This window comes from Protopterus annectens, chromosome 2.part1 (assembly GCF_019279795.1).
Source record: "Protopterus annectens isolate FY-2018-M chromosome 2.part1, PAN1.0, whole genome shotgun sequence".
Taxonomy (NCBI): domain Eukaryota; kingdom Metazoa; phylum Chordata; order Ceratodontiformes; family Protopteridae; genus Protopterus; species Protopterus annectens.
The window spans coordinates 1,735,375,871-1,735,395,896 of NC_056729.1; the positions used below are offsets into that span (position 1 = coordinate 1,735,375,871).

The 20,026-nt window shown below is 41.9% G+C and overlaps 1 protein-coding gene across 1 annotated transcript in view; it reads left to right on the forward strand.

The window, feature by feature from the left end:
* Window positions 1-20,026, forward strand: part of LOC122795020 (taste receptor type 1 member 1-like) — a 92,579-nt gene that overhangs the window by 59,545 nt on the left and 13,008 nt on the right. The window contains 2 exon segments of the mRNA XM_044063603.1: window positions 12,324-12,536; window positions 14,108-14,228. Coding sequence (XP_043919538.1) covers window positions 12,324-12,536; window positions 14,108-14,228 — 334 coding nt within the window.

Sequence of the window (20,026 nt, forward strand, 5' to 3'; positions counted from 1 at the left end):
TCTTGTTCTTTTATTATTTATTATTAAATATATTTAAACCTTTCATTGTGGTTGATCTGTCTAGAGATATTTAAGTTCTGACAGTACTTGCATATTTATTTGGTGACACTGTGCAGGCCACTTGTAATAGCCTTGCTGTTGGTTAAACTACCATTTGTATTAACAGTAACATTACACAGTAAGATTGGACAGCCTTTCCCAAGTGTGTGTGTGTGTGTGTGTGTGTGTGTGTGTGTGTGTGTGTGTGTGTGTGTGTGTGTGTGTGTGTGTGTGTGTGAGTGTGTGTGAGCTACTTGGACAGGGTAATGAAGCACTGGGTGGACAGAGATGGTGCTGGAGATTTTGGCTTGGTCACTCAACTGAAATCTCAACTCTACTGACTGACTATGGTCTCTGTGTGCTCTTAAAGGAAATTGTATTTGATGCAGACAGCTGCATCTGAAAATACTGTGTGTGTAACTTGTCATCCTCCCGGTGTACTTCCCCACTGGTACTAGTGGTGAGGATTGAGGGTCCTTGATTACTGGTCCTGTGGTGGGGCATCATACCACCCATGCTAAGTTCATGGTGGACTATATCCCCAATAATATTTGCATAAGTATGGGAATGTTTTCTACAAAGCATTCCTTGATAAAGACGGATAGTTTTATGGATTAAGTTGCTGAACTAGGGTTGAAATATGCACATACTTGGTACAGTAAAACAGTCTCGTGCAACATGGAAAATGTACAGCAAAATAATATTTGTCAAAAAGCTGTTTCCACCTCATATATAATAAATGCTGCTCCTCTTTAGATGAATATGGTCATTAGGGGTCTAGGTACTCATAAAGCGACCTCAGTCTCATTCAATATCATGTTTCAACCACAGTCAGCAATTGCTTCTATCTGACCCAGTTACTGTCCAAGGGAATATCTTCAAGATCCAAAGAAGTCATCTTACAACCGCACTCTTCCATTATCAGACCCAACTTTGAATACAGTGCTCTCTTCAGTATGTATAAAACCAAGCATATTGCTCAACTGGAAAGGCCTTAAACCTTGTTGACTATCCTGATAGATTATAACAACTGTCCGTATACTCAGTAGCCTATTAACTGCTCTAATGTGATCTGTGTTATGCTTTTCAAGCCAATAAAGACAAAGTCCTATTTGACCTCTGATTTCTTCACAAAGCCTGTGGCTCTACAAACACCAGCAATAAGGATATAAGTCTACACCAACAAATACACATGACTTGCTTGAGGAAAAGATGAGACAGTTTTAATGGCAGCAAATGGGAAAATCTGCAGAATCTGAGAATTGAGATAGAAGGGAAAATAGTGGAGCAGGTGCAAGTATCTGGGAAGGGTAGTGGGGGAGAAAGGAAGTCTGAATGAGGAGGTCAAAGCTAGAATCAGAGGGACTGCAGCTAACTGCCACAAAGTGTCAGGGTTAATGTGCGACAGAAGAAAGAAGCTGAAAAGCTTCCAAAGACAACCACAAAGCATTCTATAACTATGTCAAGAATCTAAATGGCAATGCTCAGATCTGATCTGAGCTACAACAGAATGGCATTAAATATACTGATCCCAAGGATATCAAAATCCTGACAGATCAATTCAGTGCCAACTTCACCCACCTCTCACCCCCTAAACAGCCCATCTCAATACCGGAAGATTGCCAAATTCCTGTAATAATGGCCACACATGTAAAAATGCACTCTCCAAAGCTAAGAATACAGCATCCATGGGATCAGATGACATCCTGGGCTGTGCACTACATGAACTGCAAAATGAACTGGCACCTCACCTAAGTGTGATGTTTAATCATAGCCTTACTTCAGGCTTCCTGACCACTGAGTGGCACAGAGCTACAGTTATCCCACTTCACAAGGGGGGATCCACCTTGGATCCTGGGTATTACCACCTCATCAGTCTGACGAGCCTGATCTGCAAGGCCATGGAACGTATTATCATGGAACTTATAAACAAAGACATTGGCAACCTTCAAACACTGGCCCCCACCCAGTTTGGGTTCGTGAAGGGACGATCTTGTCTCCTGAACCTGATTGGCTTCTTTGAATCAGTCTCCAGAGCCGTGGACAAGGGTAAGGCGATCCACACAGCATATCTGGACCTTGCCAAGGCCTTTGATACCATACTTGGAACACATCTAGAGCCGGTTTACTGCATTTTCTGTATTGCACTTAATTTAAAATCGTTTTTTTCTCTAAAAAACTGAGAGATAAAAAACATTTTTTTATGCTCTGTTTTTGTATACAACTAATTGATACTTCCTCCTTGACTCTATTTTGCTGTATCCTTCTGTATACTTTTTCATGATTGTACTTAATTTTGGTGTTTTTTATTCTATATTGTTGTTTTGTATATCATTTGTTAATGGCTTGTTGTACTCAACATGGAGCTTTTCTCCCCGGGCCTCTGCTGAAAATGGACATGCATCCAGCTAGACTAGCCCGGTCAACAAATGTAAAATAAATAAATAAATAAATAAAAATAAAAACTGCATTTTACCTGATTTTGGCCTAGCACTCAAGTGTGGGGTCATTTATTGCACTGTTGTGAATATTTTGCTGCTTGTGTATCTCTGCTACCTTTAAACTACAACAAAAAAGAAAAAAAAAACTCTTGCTTTTTTCCCACTTTCTGAAAGTTAAGAAAGTTCAGTTACAGATTTGCTGTTCTGAACTGTTTGGAAGTTTCTAGAAGGCCAGTGCTTTCTTGGGCTAAAGGGAAGTCTCTGTGTTCACCAGTGGCAGTGGTTAGCACTGAACAGCCTGCCTGTCCCTGGAGGAGTGGTTACTGCCTAGAAGCTGTAGTTTTATTGGCCATTTTGGGTCAATTCTAAACTCCTTGATCTCTCTCTCTTAAAACCCTACAACTCTCTTGTTGCGTGGTTTTGCGCACTGAGCAGCGTTGGGCAGCACCGCCTAAACAGGTTTAAACTATTACAGGCTCCACAAAGTCTGCTCTTCACTTTTTCCCTTAGAACTGTTCAAACTCTCAAATTAATCACTCTGTTCTCTTTCTAAAACCCTGCACTTGCTCAGCTCTTATAAGGAAACACTAACTAACTAAAGCACTACACCCTCCTTGACTTCTCATAAGTATTAGGCTCCCAATTGGTCCTTCCTGATCTAGTGAAAAATCAGTTCCCTTCCCTAATCTGATCAGTAAAAAAACAGTTCCCTATACTAATCTGGTATGTCCAAGGGTCAGTTTCAGGGTTACTCTCCAGTCCAGCTGGTGAATCTGGGAATTTTGAGGCAATGTTACAATTGCCTTATGTACACAGACAACCGTCTCCTCCTTCCAACAAACTCTAATACATTTGAGAGATGCAGTTACACAGCCAAACTGGAGGCAGAGCTCTCTTAACCAAAGACTGGCACAGTCAGTCAGGAGAAAAAGGTAACCACCCGCACCACAAATCCAGTCTCACACAGACCTATTGCATCTGCATACCCAACACATAAACACCCAAACCATACTTGGAGGCTCTAAATAAAAATCTGCCTAAACAGCAAAGACCTCCTAAGCAGATATCCAAGCAACAGCCACCCCTCAACAATACCCATGAATCACATATTTCACAAAATCAGCGTGCCTCACAATCACAGCCCTTAAGGCAAAACAACGCACCAAATGCACTTGTTATAGGGGACTCTATTGTCCGGCACACTGACATTCCGCTCACCAGACTGAACAAGGAGAAAGTCACTGTAAGCTGCCTGTCGGATGCCAGGATCCACCACATAATGCACGCACTCAGGTCACTCCAAAGCAAGTACAAGTATGACTCCGTCATTGTCCATGCTGGTGTGAATGACCTGAGACATACCTCCCTGGACTACATGAAAAGAGACATAGAGGAGCTCTCTGATCATGTAGTCCAGGCTGGTATAACCCTGACCTTGAGTAGCATCTTGCCCTCACCAAGAATGATGCCACAGTATAAAGACAAAATGATCAGTTTCAACAATTGGCTAAAGTATTGGTGTCATTCAAAGGGGATCCAGTGTCTGTCAGCCTGGGATGACATGCTCGACTAGCCACGTTGCTTCACTAGGGACGGCTTGCACCTGCCACCCTTAGGCTTTCGTATACTGGTCAAGGCTCTTGCCACCCCCATAGTGCCTTTTTTAGGCAAGGCACAAAGGACAAATCCACCTCCATAGACAACCCAAGGATAAAAAAACTAAAGGTAATGCTACAAACCATCAGATAATACATTTGCAGTTCCAAATGGAAAAAAATTATTACGTGAAAAGCAAACAACATGTATTATAGTTATATTTATTATATAGGATATATATTAATATAAATAATCATCATATATATTTCCGGCATTCTTTATGTTTCATATTTGGCTATAACAAATCTCTATATTATTTGACAGGGTTCAACAATTTTTTGATTAAACTAACAGGAAATTGTGTTACGTAAAAACATCTTCTACTATCATGGTAAAGCTTATTGGCAAATCAAGGGAACATAGGGGGCCTGCTTGCACCTCCATATATGCAGATCTTTTATACATTAGTATTCTAACTTTAGTGCTGATTTGTCTAGGCGATTTATTAATCTTGGCTATAAGGCACATATAATTTCTACAACCATGGGCGTAATAACCAATAGTTAACCGTGCTGAACTGGAATATAAGAATCAAATCTTACCTGATCGATGTTCTTTCTCCAGAGGGGGGATGAATGAATTCATATTTCACTCATTATAAGAGATACATTCCCACACTATACCAACAACCACAACCCTTGTTGGAGATATATAAAGGCTGTTTCTGTTTGGCCCATTGTTCTGCTTGCAAACATGTATAAAAAGTAGGGTTTTCAAGTAGAGTACCAAACACCTAAGATATTAATTGTAGTTAGTTTTGATTGGTGATATATATTTATTTGTGCACTTTACTCTTCTTTATATTGGATACTTCAGGCCAGTCCAGGCCAGAATAATTGAGCATAGCACAGTGATTAGTGCTATAATAGTTAGAATAAACAAATTAACAATTCATACTACACCCCACTGCTCTCTATCATTTAAATTTTTTGTTGTTATATAGGATAACTTTACACAGAAATTTCACAAAAAGGGATAATGCTACTCAATGCCAGAAGTCTAAACCTCAAGATGCATGCACTCAAGGCTCTCCTCAGTATGGAGAAAATTGATGTCTGTGCAGTAACAGAAACCTGGTTCAAGGCTCCTGAGAGCACCCCAGGACTACCAGGTTATAACTCATACCATGCGTTTCGACCCCAAAACTCGGACCGAAGCACAAAAGGAGGGGGAGTATCTATATTCATCAAAGATACCTACACCTCCAGGTTAGTGGCACTGCACAAAGCATCGGAAACCATCCATGTGCAACTAACAGCGGGCAAAACTGCCTTTCAGTTTGTAGCCTGCTATAGAACACCCTCCCTATTACAGGAACCCCACTTGGCATTCCTGAGAACACTGGAGAATATGAAGGTCTCTCCAAACACTATGTTATTGGGTGACTTCAACTACCCAAACATTGACTGGGAAAACTACTCAAGGCCAAACACCCTCGCCCGACAGTTCCTTGAATTTATAAACTCTAACGCGATGGAACAACTGGTCACCACTCCCACAAGAGGAAACAACATATTGGACCTGGTAATCACCAACATGGGGACTCTATGTTCCACATCAGAGGTAAACCCCTCATTGGTAAGATCAGACCATAAACAAATTTCCCTGGACATCCATATCCCGTCCCACCCCCAGCCAAGGAAATCATGGTAAAGAATTTCTCAAAAGCCAACTTTGCACTTCTCAAGACTGAGGTGGAATCCTTCAAAGCCCCCAGGCCAGAGGATAATACAGCCCAATCCACAGAATCATTTACAAATGCATTCTATGAGCACCTGCAGGAATGCATGGATCATGCTATCCCAAATAAAACCAAGACTCACTCCTCCAAAAACAGGAGACCTGTCTGGTGGACCCCAGCCATAAATAAGCTATACAACAGAAGGAGGAAGCTACTACATGACAGAGCAAAATCCCAAAAAGGGAAGGCATCTCTGATCAGTATTAGCAAGAAACTTCGATCCCTCATAAAATCATCAAAGGCCAGTTTTGAAAGAAAAATTGCCCTAGACACTCATAGCCACCTTAGGCATAGGCCAACTAGGCAGCCGCCTAGGGCACCGCTCTAGCAGGGGCGCTTTTTCATTTGTATTAGACCAGGTAGGGTGGGAGGGGGGCCAGGGGGGGTGTGCCTGGGGCATGTGTTGCCTTTGCCTAGGGCACTAGCTGTGACCTAAAGGCCCAGTAGACACTAAAGATAATCACAAGGCCTTCTTTAGTTATGTCAGGAATATGGGTGGAAACTCCCAGATATGCTCTGAATTGTTGCATAACGGTACAAACAATACCGAACATGCAGACATAGCCAACATCCTGGCAGACAGATTCAGCGCAAACTTCTCCCCCACTTCCCCCCAAAGGAGCAAATGCCTATCCCAAGTGAATGTAACCTCCCTGACATCACAGATGCACAGGTGAAAGCTGCCCTCTCCAAAGCAAAAAAACACAGCATCTATGGGACCGGATGGTGTCCCAGGCTGTGTCTTACATGAGCTCCAAGAAGAACTGATCCCTCACATTAAGTCACTGTTCAAACTTAGCCTTACTACAGGATATGTACCCAAAGAATGGCGTACAGCTACACTGGTCCCACTCCACAAAGGTGGTGCTACAACGGACCCCGGGAACTATCGCCCCATAAGCCTGACTAGTCTGGTCTGTAAAGCTATGGAGCATATTATCATGGAACTCATAAACAAAGACATTGGGAGCCTTCAGACACTGGACTCTACCCAATTCGGCTTTGTTAAGGGCAGATCTTGCCTCTTAAACCTAGTTGATTTCTTTGAAACAGTTACCAAAGCCATAGATGAGGGCAAGGTATTCCACACAGCCTACCTGGACCTCGCAAAAGCCTTCGACACAATACCCCACTCGGGCATCATAAATAAGCTTACCAGCTTAAATATCAACACCTATATCACAAGATGGGTTGCAAACTGGCTCAGGGATAGAACCCACATGGTCAGAATCGCAGGCGCCATGTCCGAATCCAAACCAGTTACAAGTGGCATCCCACAGGGCTCAGTTCTGGGACCTCTCTTGTTCGGTATATACTTCTCTGAGGTTCAAGCTAACACAGGGGGATTATGGCTGACAAAGTTCGCAGATGACTGCAAACTGGGGGCCATAATCAAATCTCCAGCTGACACAAGCATCCTCCAAAAGGGTCTCACAGAGACGGATGCTTGGTGCCAGAGCCACAGCCTCAAGCTAAATGCTAAAAAGTGCATAGTCATCCCCTTTGGGAAAAACAAGGTGCCCACAAATTACCACATAGGTGGTAATCCATTAAGTACGGAAGAAGTAATTAGAGATTTGGGGACCAACATAGATAGTAATCTCTCCTTTGATAATCACGTTGCCAAAGTGGTTAGAAAGACCTTCTATATAGCCCACCTTATCACAAAAGGGTTCGCATCTAGATCAAGAGAGGACATTGTGCCCCTCTACTCATCCCTCATCAGGCCCATAATTGAATACAATGCCCCTTTTGCGCTGTACCTTACCCGACACCTGCAGCAACTGGAAAGACCCCAAAAGTACCTCACCAAGAGGATCATGGGCTACAAACAGATGTCCTATGCAGCTCGACTAAAGAAACTCCAGCTCTACTCAGTTGCTTACCGCCTATTCAGAGGCACTCTATGCCTGACGTACAAAGCCATGTCAAACTCAGAATTAATGGACATGCTCCACCTCAAAAAATCCAAGTCCCTTAGAGCTACATGCTCCAGGGACTTAAACCTCAGCACAAATATAAATAGGACATGCTGGAGGGACAGATTCATTTCCCAGAGGCTCCCCTCACTCTGGAATAGAATCCCAATTCATGTTAGACATAGCCCCTAGCTGACCCTCTTCAAGTGAAATCTGGACGAGTGGATGGGAAATCGCAAATTCACCCCTGGGATCTCTTCTGTGTCCCTGCTAGACAGAGGCACAGTAAACTAATCTTAAAGGGTACCTTCTGTGACCTACTTTACAGAGGCACAGTAGGCTAATCTAATAGGGAGGCGGAAGCCAAATATACTCTGGCTAGGCTTATAAATGCCCTAGGGCAGATAGCCTAGTATCTACCTATGAACCTATGAATCCCCCACTCTGGAATCATAGATAGACTTGCTAAGCTGGGCATTAATCCCTACATCACTCGATGGGTTGCCAGCTGGCTTACTGACAGAACCCACACTGTAAATGTAGCTGACTCCAAATCCATCTCCAGACAAGTGACAAGTGGAGTACCTTAGGGTTCAGTCCTGGGACTGCTCTTGTTTGGCATCTACTTCTCTAAAGTACAGGCCAACACTAAGGACTAAGAACAAAGTTCGCAGATGACTGCAAACTGGGAGCCATTATTGAATCCCCAAATTATGTGGCTACTCTACAAAAGGGCCTTAAAGAAACAGATGCTTGGTGCCAGAGCCATGGGCTCAAGCCTAATGCCAAGAAATGCACAGTTCTCCCCTTTGGGAAAAAACATGTACCGATGAATTACCACATAGGTGGCAGTACACTAAACACCGAAAGTGTGATAAGAGACTTAGGGACACAGGTGGCCAGTGGTCTCACCTTCGATAACCACATCGCCATAACAGTCAGGAAATCCTTCTATTGTGGCACACCTCATCACTAAGGGCTTTTCATCCAGAAAAAAAGAGATTATTGTCCCACTGTACTAATCCCTCATTAGACCCATTATAGAATACAACGCCCCATTTGGTATGTACCTCTCAAGACATCTGCAACAACTGGAAAGGCCACAGAAATACCTCACTAAAAGAATCACAGGCCTAAAGCAGATGTCCTACGTAGACTGCCTTAAAAAACTCCAGCTATACTCTGTCACATATAGTCTACTCAGAGGCGATCTCTGCTTAACATATAAGGACATGTCAAACCCAGAGCTGATGGACTTGCTACATTTAAAGAAATCCCAATCCCTCGAAGCCACACGGTCCAGGGATCTAAACCTTGTCATCACAATAAACTAAACATGCTGGAGGGATAGGTTCCTGACCCAGAGACTCCCTAGACTCTGGAATAGGCTGCCCATACATGTTAAGCAGAGCGCCTCTTTGACCATCTTCAAAAGGAATCTTGACGATTGGATGGGAGAAAGGAAATTCACCCCGGGGATCACGTCAGTCACCCTGCTAGACAGGGGTCCAGGGAAGTAAATAGTGTGGGAAGAAATAGCCAGGGAATTGTTATGGCTAGGCTTGTATAGGCCCTAGAGTCGATAGCCTAGTACCAACCTATGAACCTATGAAAAGTAAGGTGTACAAAACAGCGGTGTGACCAGTACTACTGTAAGGTACAGTAACCATGGGCAGTAAAGTCAGAGCAGTTGAAGAAGCTAGAGGTGATGGAGATGAAGTGCCTGAGATGGGTGGTAGGATGCACTGTGGGACAGACAAAGAACTGAGGACATAAGAGCAGAGGCCAAAGTAGCTCCAGTCACAGAAAATATCAAATTACGTTGGAGCGGGCACATGTGCAGAAAAGAAGACAATCTGGTGAAGATGATTTGGGACAGACAGGAAGAAGGTAAGAGGAAATTAGTGTATCCTGCAAAGGGGTGGATTGTGTGAGAGAAGACCTGCAACAGTCATACATGACCTTTTAAGAAAGTAGGAGAGAGGGACTGAAATGAGAAAGATGGCAACAGTTGGCATGACATCGCAATCCCATGTATAATATGGAAAAAAAGAGGGTGATAATGATGGTGATGAATGAATTAATGGGCTAATGAAATTATAGCCGGGCTAGTTTTAGGAGATGGGCTTATTAGAATGAATGCCTACCTATAAGAGAATGTAGAGTATTTACTACAAGATAAAAGTGATTGTAAACAAATTGGCTTTATTTATTAAATGATGGACATAGAAGAAGTTATGAAACTCCTGACATTAAAATGTGTTTATTATTAAAATGTTGCTTGTTTAAATAAAGAGCTTTGTGATGGCAATGCTCTGAACCAATACACAGCTCTTTGCTAGTGTTAATGCCTGTACTTAACTCTTAGGAAGTCTGTACTCACAGAGTGGCATGGTTGTCTATTAATGCAGGCATACCTCTCAACAACAAACCTGGACAAAGCCATAAATAGTAGTGGTACAAAGGCCCCAAAACAGGGACAACTTTTAAATGTTGTCCTTACAAATATTGAAACATTGATTAAATAATGCATTCTACAAATAAAATAACAGGTTTTACATTAGCATGACTTTTCTGTAGGGTATGAAATCTGAAACTCAAATGTCTGTCATTATTTTATGACTTTAGTATGAGGAACAGATCAAATATATGAGGTAAAATCTGGACATTCTGTAAAATGTTTGTCGCTCATCCCTCTCTAACATTGACGACAACCAGGCAGGGTATTTCGTTTAGATGCTTTAATACATAGACACACATCAAGATGGCTAGCAGCATCATAAAATACAAACAAACTGGTTAACAGACAGACCTTACATACATACATAAGTGCATACATTCTTACATCTCAACAGCTGATGAAATTACAGCCAGGCTAGTTTTAGGAGACAGCTGGGAAGAATGCTGAGTGTTGTTACAAGATAGAACTGACTGCAAATATAGATGTATGTACTACTGTATCAGATATTGAAGACATCATGTAATTCCTTAAATGAAGGTGTGTTTTATCTGTGAAATGTTATATAAATAAAGACAGAGGGATTCATAACTGTAATATTTAGAAGAGACATTAAACCAAAGTCCCATCTGCTTGAGCTGATGGTAGTTCGGGTGTAAGTAAATCACCCCATGCCACCTAACAAAAAGAGTAGGGGAAGTTTCCACCTGCCCTGGTCAAATATCCCCTAGTGGTACAAATACCACCTTGGGTCTGCCTTGAAAAAATGCCACTAGCCTACTGAGATTAACCAAGTCAACAAAGGAAAATTAAAATAAAAATAAATTAACATTTTAAATGAATGGAGAGCTTTTAGGCAATGTTAACACTTATACCTAAACCTGGTCATTATAGACGGATGGGTTTGGCATAATGGTTAAGGTCTTCACCTCATAGACGTAAGATACAGGGTTTCATTCTGACCTCAGGTCATTGATTAAGCTTAGAATGGCCTATATTTATATATTTGAAGTTTGTTAACCGGGAAAGTCCATTTGGCCGAGGTGAGCCCTTTGGGGGGTGTGGGGTGTGAAGCCCCCCACATAGTTTAGGTAAGAGTTATTCATTGCAGTTAGAAATATCCATGTGTATGGTTTAAAATGTATAAAGTATGTGGGGGCTTCACCCCACACTATATATACTAACTTCAGGATCGCACTACAGTGGGGAAAAGGGCATATACCTTTTACTTTAATGTCTCAGTGTTATGAGTTTCAGTCAAATGAGTTTTCAGTCTTTTGAACTTTCAGTGTTTTGGTCTCAGTCAAATGAATTTCAGTCAAATGATATACATATATATATATATATATATATACATATATATATATATATGTATATATATATATATATATATATATATATATATATATATACACACAAGAAATTAATATAGTAAACAAGTTCAAGAATTTACATGCAGAGTATAATACAAGTGAAATACCAGGATGTGATACCATATGTTCATATGTTCTAGATACAGACAATTGAAGGTCACACAAGAAGTAGCTCAAACAGTAGCAGGTCAGCCTAACTTTCAGATCAGTTAGTCTAGTGTTCACCTGTAAATCATAAAGTACTGGGATTATCTGTTACTAAGGAATAGACAACTGTAGGACAAAAACATTGACTCAAATGATCTGATGGTGTAACTTTTTACCTTGTGTTTTGGGTATTTTTAACTGTGAATCATGATGATTTGTGGTTGCATTTATTTGCAATAATTTACCACCACTTTAGTTCTGCTTGTTTTATTTACAACAAATTAAAACAGTTTCCTCTGTCCTCAACAATGAATCATACTGATTTTCAGCAGACAGACATGACAACAATTTTGTAGAGATTCGTTGTTGAAAGAACAGCTCAATCATTGTCACTTTCTAAATGAGCTCATGCAGTTCTGTTTCACATGTTCTTCTGATGGCACACAGATAATGAATGTAATACCCAAGTGTAATAGTTACCTAACTGGTTTATGTTTTCATTATGTTTTTGTACACACCATGCTCAACATGATTGTTTTATACTTACAGCTTCTTGAAAAAATAAAACAAGTTAATTTTACTCTCCATGGTAAACAAATATATTTTGACCAAAATGGAGATGCACCCACAGGTTATGACATCATCTTGTGGAACTGGACAAACTCAAGGGTTTCTTTTGATACAGTTGGGACGTACACTTCCATCCCTGGAAGGATTGATGTAAACTCTGACCTTATTACATGGTACACAGGCAATAAAACGGTAAATATTTTCAGGTGATCAAATGTATTTTTTAAAGATAGTTTGCTGTGTTGTAACTCTAGGTCTTCCCAGTGATGTAATACTTGCTGTAATAAATGCATTAATAAAATGTTGTTGTGTCTTTCGGCTTTTTCCCGGTTAGGGGTCGCCACAGCGGAACTCCGGTCCGCTAATGATTGGCAGTAGGTTTATCCGTGCCGAGTTGACGGCCCTGATGCACAACCTTCAACGAAGGTATGCCCATTCACGCAGGTCTCCACACAGAAGACGCTCTATCTGAGAATCGAAAAAGACAACGTCTTATTGTGAGGCGACAACGCTACCGCAGCACCACCACCGCAGTCCAAATGCATTAATAAAATACAATACAGCAAATTGTGGTCACATGTCCTTGAATTGTTTCTGGTAGTGTGTCTTGTACTTGGTACCAGGATAAAGGAGACATAGATTTCTTTTTCATAGACATTTAATTTTTGGACTAATATTGTACTATTTTTTGGCTTAAAGGTAAAACATAATTAAGCTACTGTCATCGTATTAATAAAGTACTGGAAATCCTCCAGAAAGCACTAAGAGGTTTTGTAAAGAACGTTTACCCCCCACCAACAGCTGCTGCAGGAATTATAGTAATAATATCAAAACAGCTTAGTATTTGTGGCAGATATTAATACCCCCCAATCATAGGATCATAGGCAAATGAGGGATTACTAGGCCAATAACCCTAGCAGGCCTTTTCAAGCCTGGCTATGCTTTCCAAAAATATAAGCTTGGTGTTGGTCCCATAGCTTTTGTGGGGGTATATATAACTCAGGTATGAGTGGTCCAGAATTTACAAGGTACCTGTTTCTCTAGTAGAAACACAGGTGACAGACCAGGGGGAAATTTACAATTCCCCATCCACTGATCCAAGTTGTGATTGAATAGGAAAAAAAATTGTGTATTTCTTCTGGCATACAGCATGACGTATTATCCTGAAGAGCATTGTGCATGGTTCTGTGTGCACCTATGTGTGAGGACCTGAGATGGGGTGGTTATTAAGATATACAGTAATGGAAAATGAGATCACTGTGTGAAATGAATAATATCTGAACATAATTTTTGAGCTGCAAGGCATTGATTAGTCAGCATGCATTGCAAATTGCACATTTCAGACATGACCAGGACTTTTAGAGATAGATTTTTCTAGAAAACTTTAACAGTACTCATTTCTGGTATAAATATACAATGGGATCATCTTGCTTGACTACCCAGATATGACCTCATTTTCACCATAGGAAATATTATGCTCTAGCTAACAATTACTCTCCACATGCATTCTCTATTTTCTTAACCATTGCCTTTTGTTTGCAAATTTTGTATCTAAAGTAATCAAAGCACTTACATAAAAATAAAATAAAGAAAAATAGCTACACGCTTTTCAGTAAACCCTAGAGGTCCCTGAATAAGCATGCACCTTTCTAAATGCAAAATATAAAGCCAGGAAATTACCACCATATAAAGTGAAAAATATAGCATAAACAATTCTTATAATATTTGTCTGTCTCTCTCTGTTTTTTTTTTTCTTTTTCTAGATCCCTAAATCTGTTTGTTCAGAAGAATGTTTACCTGGGCAGAAAAGAAAGCAAGCAGGTCCTCACTTTTGTTGTTTCTTCTGCATGACATGTCCAGAAGGGACATACGTTAACAGTACTGGTATGCAAAGATGTTTATTATTTTTGTCAGAAATGTGATTGATCCATCAATCTTCTTAATTATTAGACATTATATTAACTATAGAGTGGCTTTAAATTTTATAATTGTTAAAAAATATATGCATTTGAGCAACATACCCTAAAAAAGTTCAATGAATGTCCTCACAAAGTATAGCACAGTTTACCTTGGTGAAACGAAGTGATTTACTCATAACTCTTAACTGTACAGATTTTCACAGAATGCCCAGATTTTTGCCTCATATTTTTGGTCCATTTTTCATAAATTTGTGTTTTTCTGGCAAATTAGTGGGAAATCGTTAAAGATTAAAGTTAGAAAATAATGACAGATATTTGAATTTCAGACTTCATACCCTTCAGAAAATTCATGCTGTTATTATATCAACTTTCTAAGTTTGTAAGAGCAATATTTAAAAATTGTCCCTATTTTGAGCCTTTCTCCCTCTTTTATTAATGGCTTTGTCCAAATGTCTTGCTCTAAGAGATTGAGAGGTATGGATTAACTATATTACAAAGTAGAGCAACATCACCAATTAAGTATGCCCATTACTCAGGTAGGGTACGGAAAACTTGGCCAGGCTGGTACATTCATGAGTATGGAATTTTATAGAAGTCTGGTTCGCCCATATGAGAAAAACATTAGCTTTTAACTATAGTTGCTATCCTGGTAACAACCCTGACTACAAAATAATTATTAACAAAAAGAAACATCAAAACCAAAACACCAACATTTAAATATCCGTGTACCAAAATATATCCTTAGAGAAAGAGAGAAAAAAACAGTTTTCTTTAAAAAAAGGGAAAGGGAGCCTTCAACCCCCTCCACCACAAATTATACACATACATAGGTTCATAGGTTGGTACTAGGCTATCGGGACTAGGGCCCATACAAGCCTAGCCATAACAATTCCCTGGCTATTTCTTCCCACAGTATTTACTTCCCTGGAACCCTGTCTAGCAGGGTGACTGACGTGATCCCTGGGGTGAATTTCCTATCTCCCATCCAATCATCAAGGTTCCTTTTGAAGAGGGCCAAAGAGGCACTCTGCTTGACATGTATGGGCAGTCTATTCCAGAGTCTGGAGAGTCTGTGGGTCAGGAACCTATCCCTCCTGCATGTTTTGTTCATTGTGATGACAAGGTTTAGATCCCTGGAGCATGTGGCTCTGAGGGATTGAGATTTCTTTAAGTGCAGCATGTCCAACAGCTCTGGGATTGACATGGCCTTGTATGTTAAGCAGAGATCGCCTCTGAGTAGACAATATGCAACAGAGTATAGCTGGAATTATTTTAGATGGTCAGCATAGGGCATCTGCTTTAGGCCTGTGATTCTTTTAGTGAGGTATTTCTGCGGCCTTTCCAGTTGTTGCAGATGTCTTGAGAGGTACATACCAAGCAGGGCATTGTATATTATAATGGGTCTAATTAGGGATGAGCACAGTGGGACAATGACCTCCTGTTTTCTCGATGAAAAGCCCTTAGTGATGAGGTGTGCCACATAGAAGGATTTTCTGACTGTTGTGACAATATGGTTATCAAAGGTGATGTGATATCCTGGATAAATAAGGGAGACCACACGGTTCATGGAGTTGTAAGGCCTTTTCTTTATTAAGCCTTCAGGTGCGCACCCATGCTACATGTTCACAACTTCTGCAAGTCATACATACACCGGAAGCAACAAGTTACCAGAGAATACAGAACCAACACTGCCTGTTGCATTCCCCACAGCGCCCCTACAGTACAATAACAACATTACCAGCCCGGATACTACATTCCTCCCCTTTTAAGCTATGACATACGTCATCTTACATACGAACACAAAAAGAGCAATGGTTACCATACAATCGAGCTATGTTGTACTGTTAATCTATACATGCACTTTTAACACTGATAGTCCTTCAAGTAACTAGGTTTAACCAACACACGTTTAGAACGGCGCAATGTACCACCCTAGGTGACTCGGGTGTCACAGTTACCACCTCTGGTACCGGTGTGTCCTTCCCTGGAACAGTTGGATCCTCGGGAACCTCTCCTTCCGAGTTCCGGCGGTCTCCCTCAGGCCCCACGATTGGCGATCCTCCTGCCCCTGCAAGTCCTCTTTCCGAAATTAACGGTATTTCCGGGGTTTGCACTTCCATGAATTCCTTTTTCGGGTCGCTCCGCAGAATCTGGTCCACATGTCTCCTCACCACGAAACCTCCATTCAACCTCACCTGGTACGACAGTGGACCTGTACGTTGAACAATGAACCCTGGAATCCATTTAGGTCCATAACTGAAGTTTCGCGTCATCACTGCATCTCCCTCCAAGAAACTTCTTTCTCTCCGTCGTCGATCATGATGTTCTTTTTGCTTCCACTGGGTCCCCTCTACCTTAGCTCGGATGTTTGGATACACCAAGTCCAATATTGACCTTAATCTTCGTCCTTGCAACATCTCGGCAGGTGACAAACCCGTGGTAGACTGGGGTGTAATACGGTAGTTGAATAACACCCTTGATACTTTTGCTGCTATACTTCCTTCTCCGGCCTTTTTCATCATGGCTTTAAAGGTCTGGACAGCCCTTTCAGCACAACCATTTGAAGCTGCATGGTATGGTGCCGATGTAACATGTACAATGCCATTTTTTTTCAGAAAACCCTTGAACTCTTCACTCGTGAAACATGAAGCATTATCTGATACAATAGTCTCTGGTAGTCCTTGGTTACTGAAACTCTTCCTTAGGCATTCAATCGTAAGGGTAGAAGTGGGTGTTTTGACTGGATAGGCATCCATCCATTTAGAATGAGCATCCATGATTATCAAAAACATGGCCCCCATAAAAGGTCCTGCATAATCTATATGAAGTCTCTGCCAAGGTCTACTCGGCCACTCCCATGGGTGTAATGGTGCCCCCATAGGTAAGTTACGATGCTCTTGACAGGTGTTACACTCTTTCACAGCGACTTCAATGTCGTGGTCCAACTTGGGCCACCAAAAATAACTTCGTGCTAAGGCCTTCATTCGGGTGATGCCCACATGACCTTGATGCAACTGCTGTAAAAGTGCACTTCTTCCTGGAGTCGGAATTATCACACGTGCCCCCCACAACATGCATCCAGCTTGCACACTCAGCTCTGTTTTTCTCACCTCATAAGGCCGAAAACTTGGATCAGTTTGTTGGCTTGGCCAGCCTTGCTGGACCCACTGAAACACTTTAGCTAGTACCGGATCTTTTCGTGTCCAGACACTCAGTTCCTTTGCAGACACCAACGTGATGTCCTCCATCATCAAAACTTGGTCCTCCATTTCCTCTTCCTTGAGATGCCCTGGTAGCGGCAGATGGCTCAGCGCGTCCGCATTGCTATGGTGTGTCCCTGGCTTATACACAATCTCATATTCATACGCTCTCAAAGTTACAGCCCATCTCTGACTTCGTGGAGAAACCATCTGCGGCACTGCTTTCATCTCGTTGAACAGTGACAACAAAGGCTTATGATCGGTGCAAATAGTAAACTTCCTACCATAAAGGTATTTGTGGAACCTCTTAATTCCAAACATTACAGCCAAACCCTCTTTATCTAGCTGGGAATAGTTTGACTCTGCTGGTGTTAAAGTTCGTGACATGAACCCAATGGGTCTCTCTTGTCCATCTGGCATCTGGTGTGCCAACACGGCCCCTAACCCATAAGGTGAGGCATCACATGACAAAATTAAGTCCTTGTGACTATCGTAATGCACCAAAACCTCTGAAGATTGCATTAGTTCCTTTGACTGCTTAAACGCTCTGGCCTGTTCCTCTTGCCACGACCATCGGGTCTCCTTCCTTAATAGCTTATGTAAAGGAGCTAACAGCGTTGACAGATTTGGCAGGAACCTGTTATAATAGTTGAGTAAGCCTAAGTAGGCTTTCAGCTCTGTAACATTTGTGGGTGCAGGCGCCTCTTGGATAGCTTTTACCTTGTTTGGCAGGGGGTGTAGGCCCGATGCATCCACCTTGTAACCCAAGAACTCTGCTTCCTTTTCCATGAAAGCACATTTACCCCGCTTCACTCTCAGACCTGCCTCTCGCAGTCGTTTCAGCACCTCGTTCAGCGTCTCTAGATGCTCTCGATTGTTCCTACCCGTCAACAGGATGTCGTCTAAATACACAGCCACCTTCGGAATTCCTGCCACCAGTCCCTCCATTATTCTTTGGAAAATCGCTGGACTAGAGGAAACACCAAAAGGTAAACGATTGACTTGGAACAAACCTTTGTGTGTATTAAGGGTAACATATGACTTTGACCCTTCTTCCAGAATCACTTGTTGATATGCCTGACTGAGGTCCAGCTTACTAAACTTTTCACCTCCCGTCAGCTTTTCAAATACATCTTCCACCTTGGGTAATGGATACTGCTCCAGCTTCGAAACTTGGTTCACTGTTAACTTGTAGTCACCACATATACGTACAGTACCATCTGGCTTTAATACTGGAACAATGGGTGCCGCCCATTCCGAAAACTTTACTGGTTCAATTATACCTTGCTTAGTGAGTCGCTCCAACTCAAACTCAACTTTCTTCTTCATTGCGTATGGTACGGGTCGGGGTTTGTAAAATCTTGGCGTGGTGTTTTCATTAACATGTATCTTTGCTGGTGGGCCCCTCCAGGTACCCAGTTCCTCTTTGAACACTTCTTCGTTGTTCTCCAGCACATCTTGCAAAGTCAGCCCCTGCTGTTCTACTTTATGGAGCTGTAGACAGCCCATGTCCAGCTCCTTTAGCCACGCTCGGCCTAACAGGTTTGGTCCGTTACCTGCTACCACCATGACTGGCAACTGTTTGACTTTGTCTTTATGTTTGACAGTTACTTTTGCCATTCCCAACGTGGGCACTGTTTCCCCTGTATATGTTTTCAAAGTCACTGAACAGTCCTGCAACTTCTGAGCTTTTCTTGGCCATAACTTCCCATACTCAGCCTTTGCCAAAACTGTCACACTACACCCCGTATCCACTTCAAACTGTACCATTTTACCATTTAAGTCCAACTGGGTTGTAATGGGATCAACTCTTTCCCACCTTGCCTCTTTCATGCTCAACATCGTAAACACTTCCTCTGTTTCCCGGGTTTTTTGATCTGCACCTTCACGCATGTGGTGTGCATACTGCCCTTTTATTTTTCGGTTTCCCTTTCTGTCCATTATGCTGCTCTTTACCTCCCCCTTTCTTGGCTGGTCCTTAGAGGGCAAGGATCGGCACATTTTCTTCACATGGCCCTTTTTTCCGCAAGCATGACATTTTTCGTTTAAAAAACGACAGTTCCGTGACAAATGGTCACCACCACACCTGTAACAAGCATACTGACCAGACTTCCCTTGTGATTTATGCTCCATGGCCACTTTATGCACTGGCAGTGGGTTAACACTCCTGCTCCCCACCCCTTCAATGCTTCTTGGCTGTAAATCACGAATGTCTTTATTTGCTGTCTCAATGGCCTGTGCCAACTTCAAGGCCTTTGCAAACGACAACTCAGGCTCTGCTAACAATCTGCGTTGAATGCGGTCATCTGCAATGCCACATACGAGCCTATCTCGTAGCATTTCTGTCAGTCTGTCCCCATAATCACAATGTTGTGCCAGTTCCCTAAGCACTGCGACATACTCCGTTACCGTTTCATTGACCATTCTAGTCCTTGAATTTAACTTGAACCTCTGGACTATTGCACTCGGCTTCGGGTTATAATGGGACTGAAGTAAGCTCGTCAACTCCGTGAACGACTTATCCCCCGGTTTATCCGGACTCAATAAGTTCCTCATCAGACTG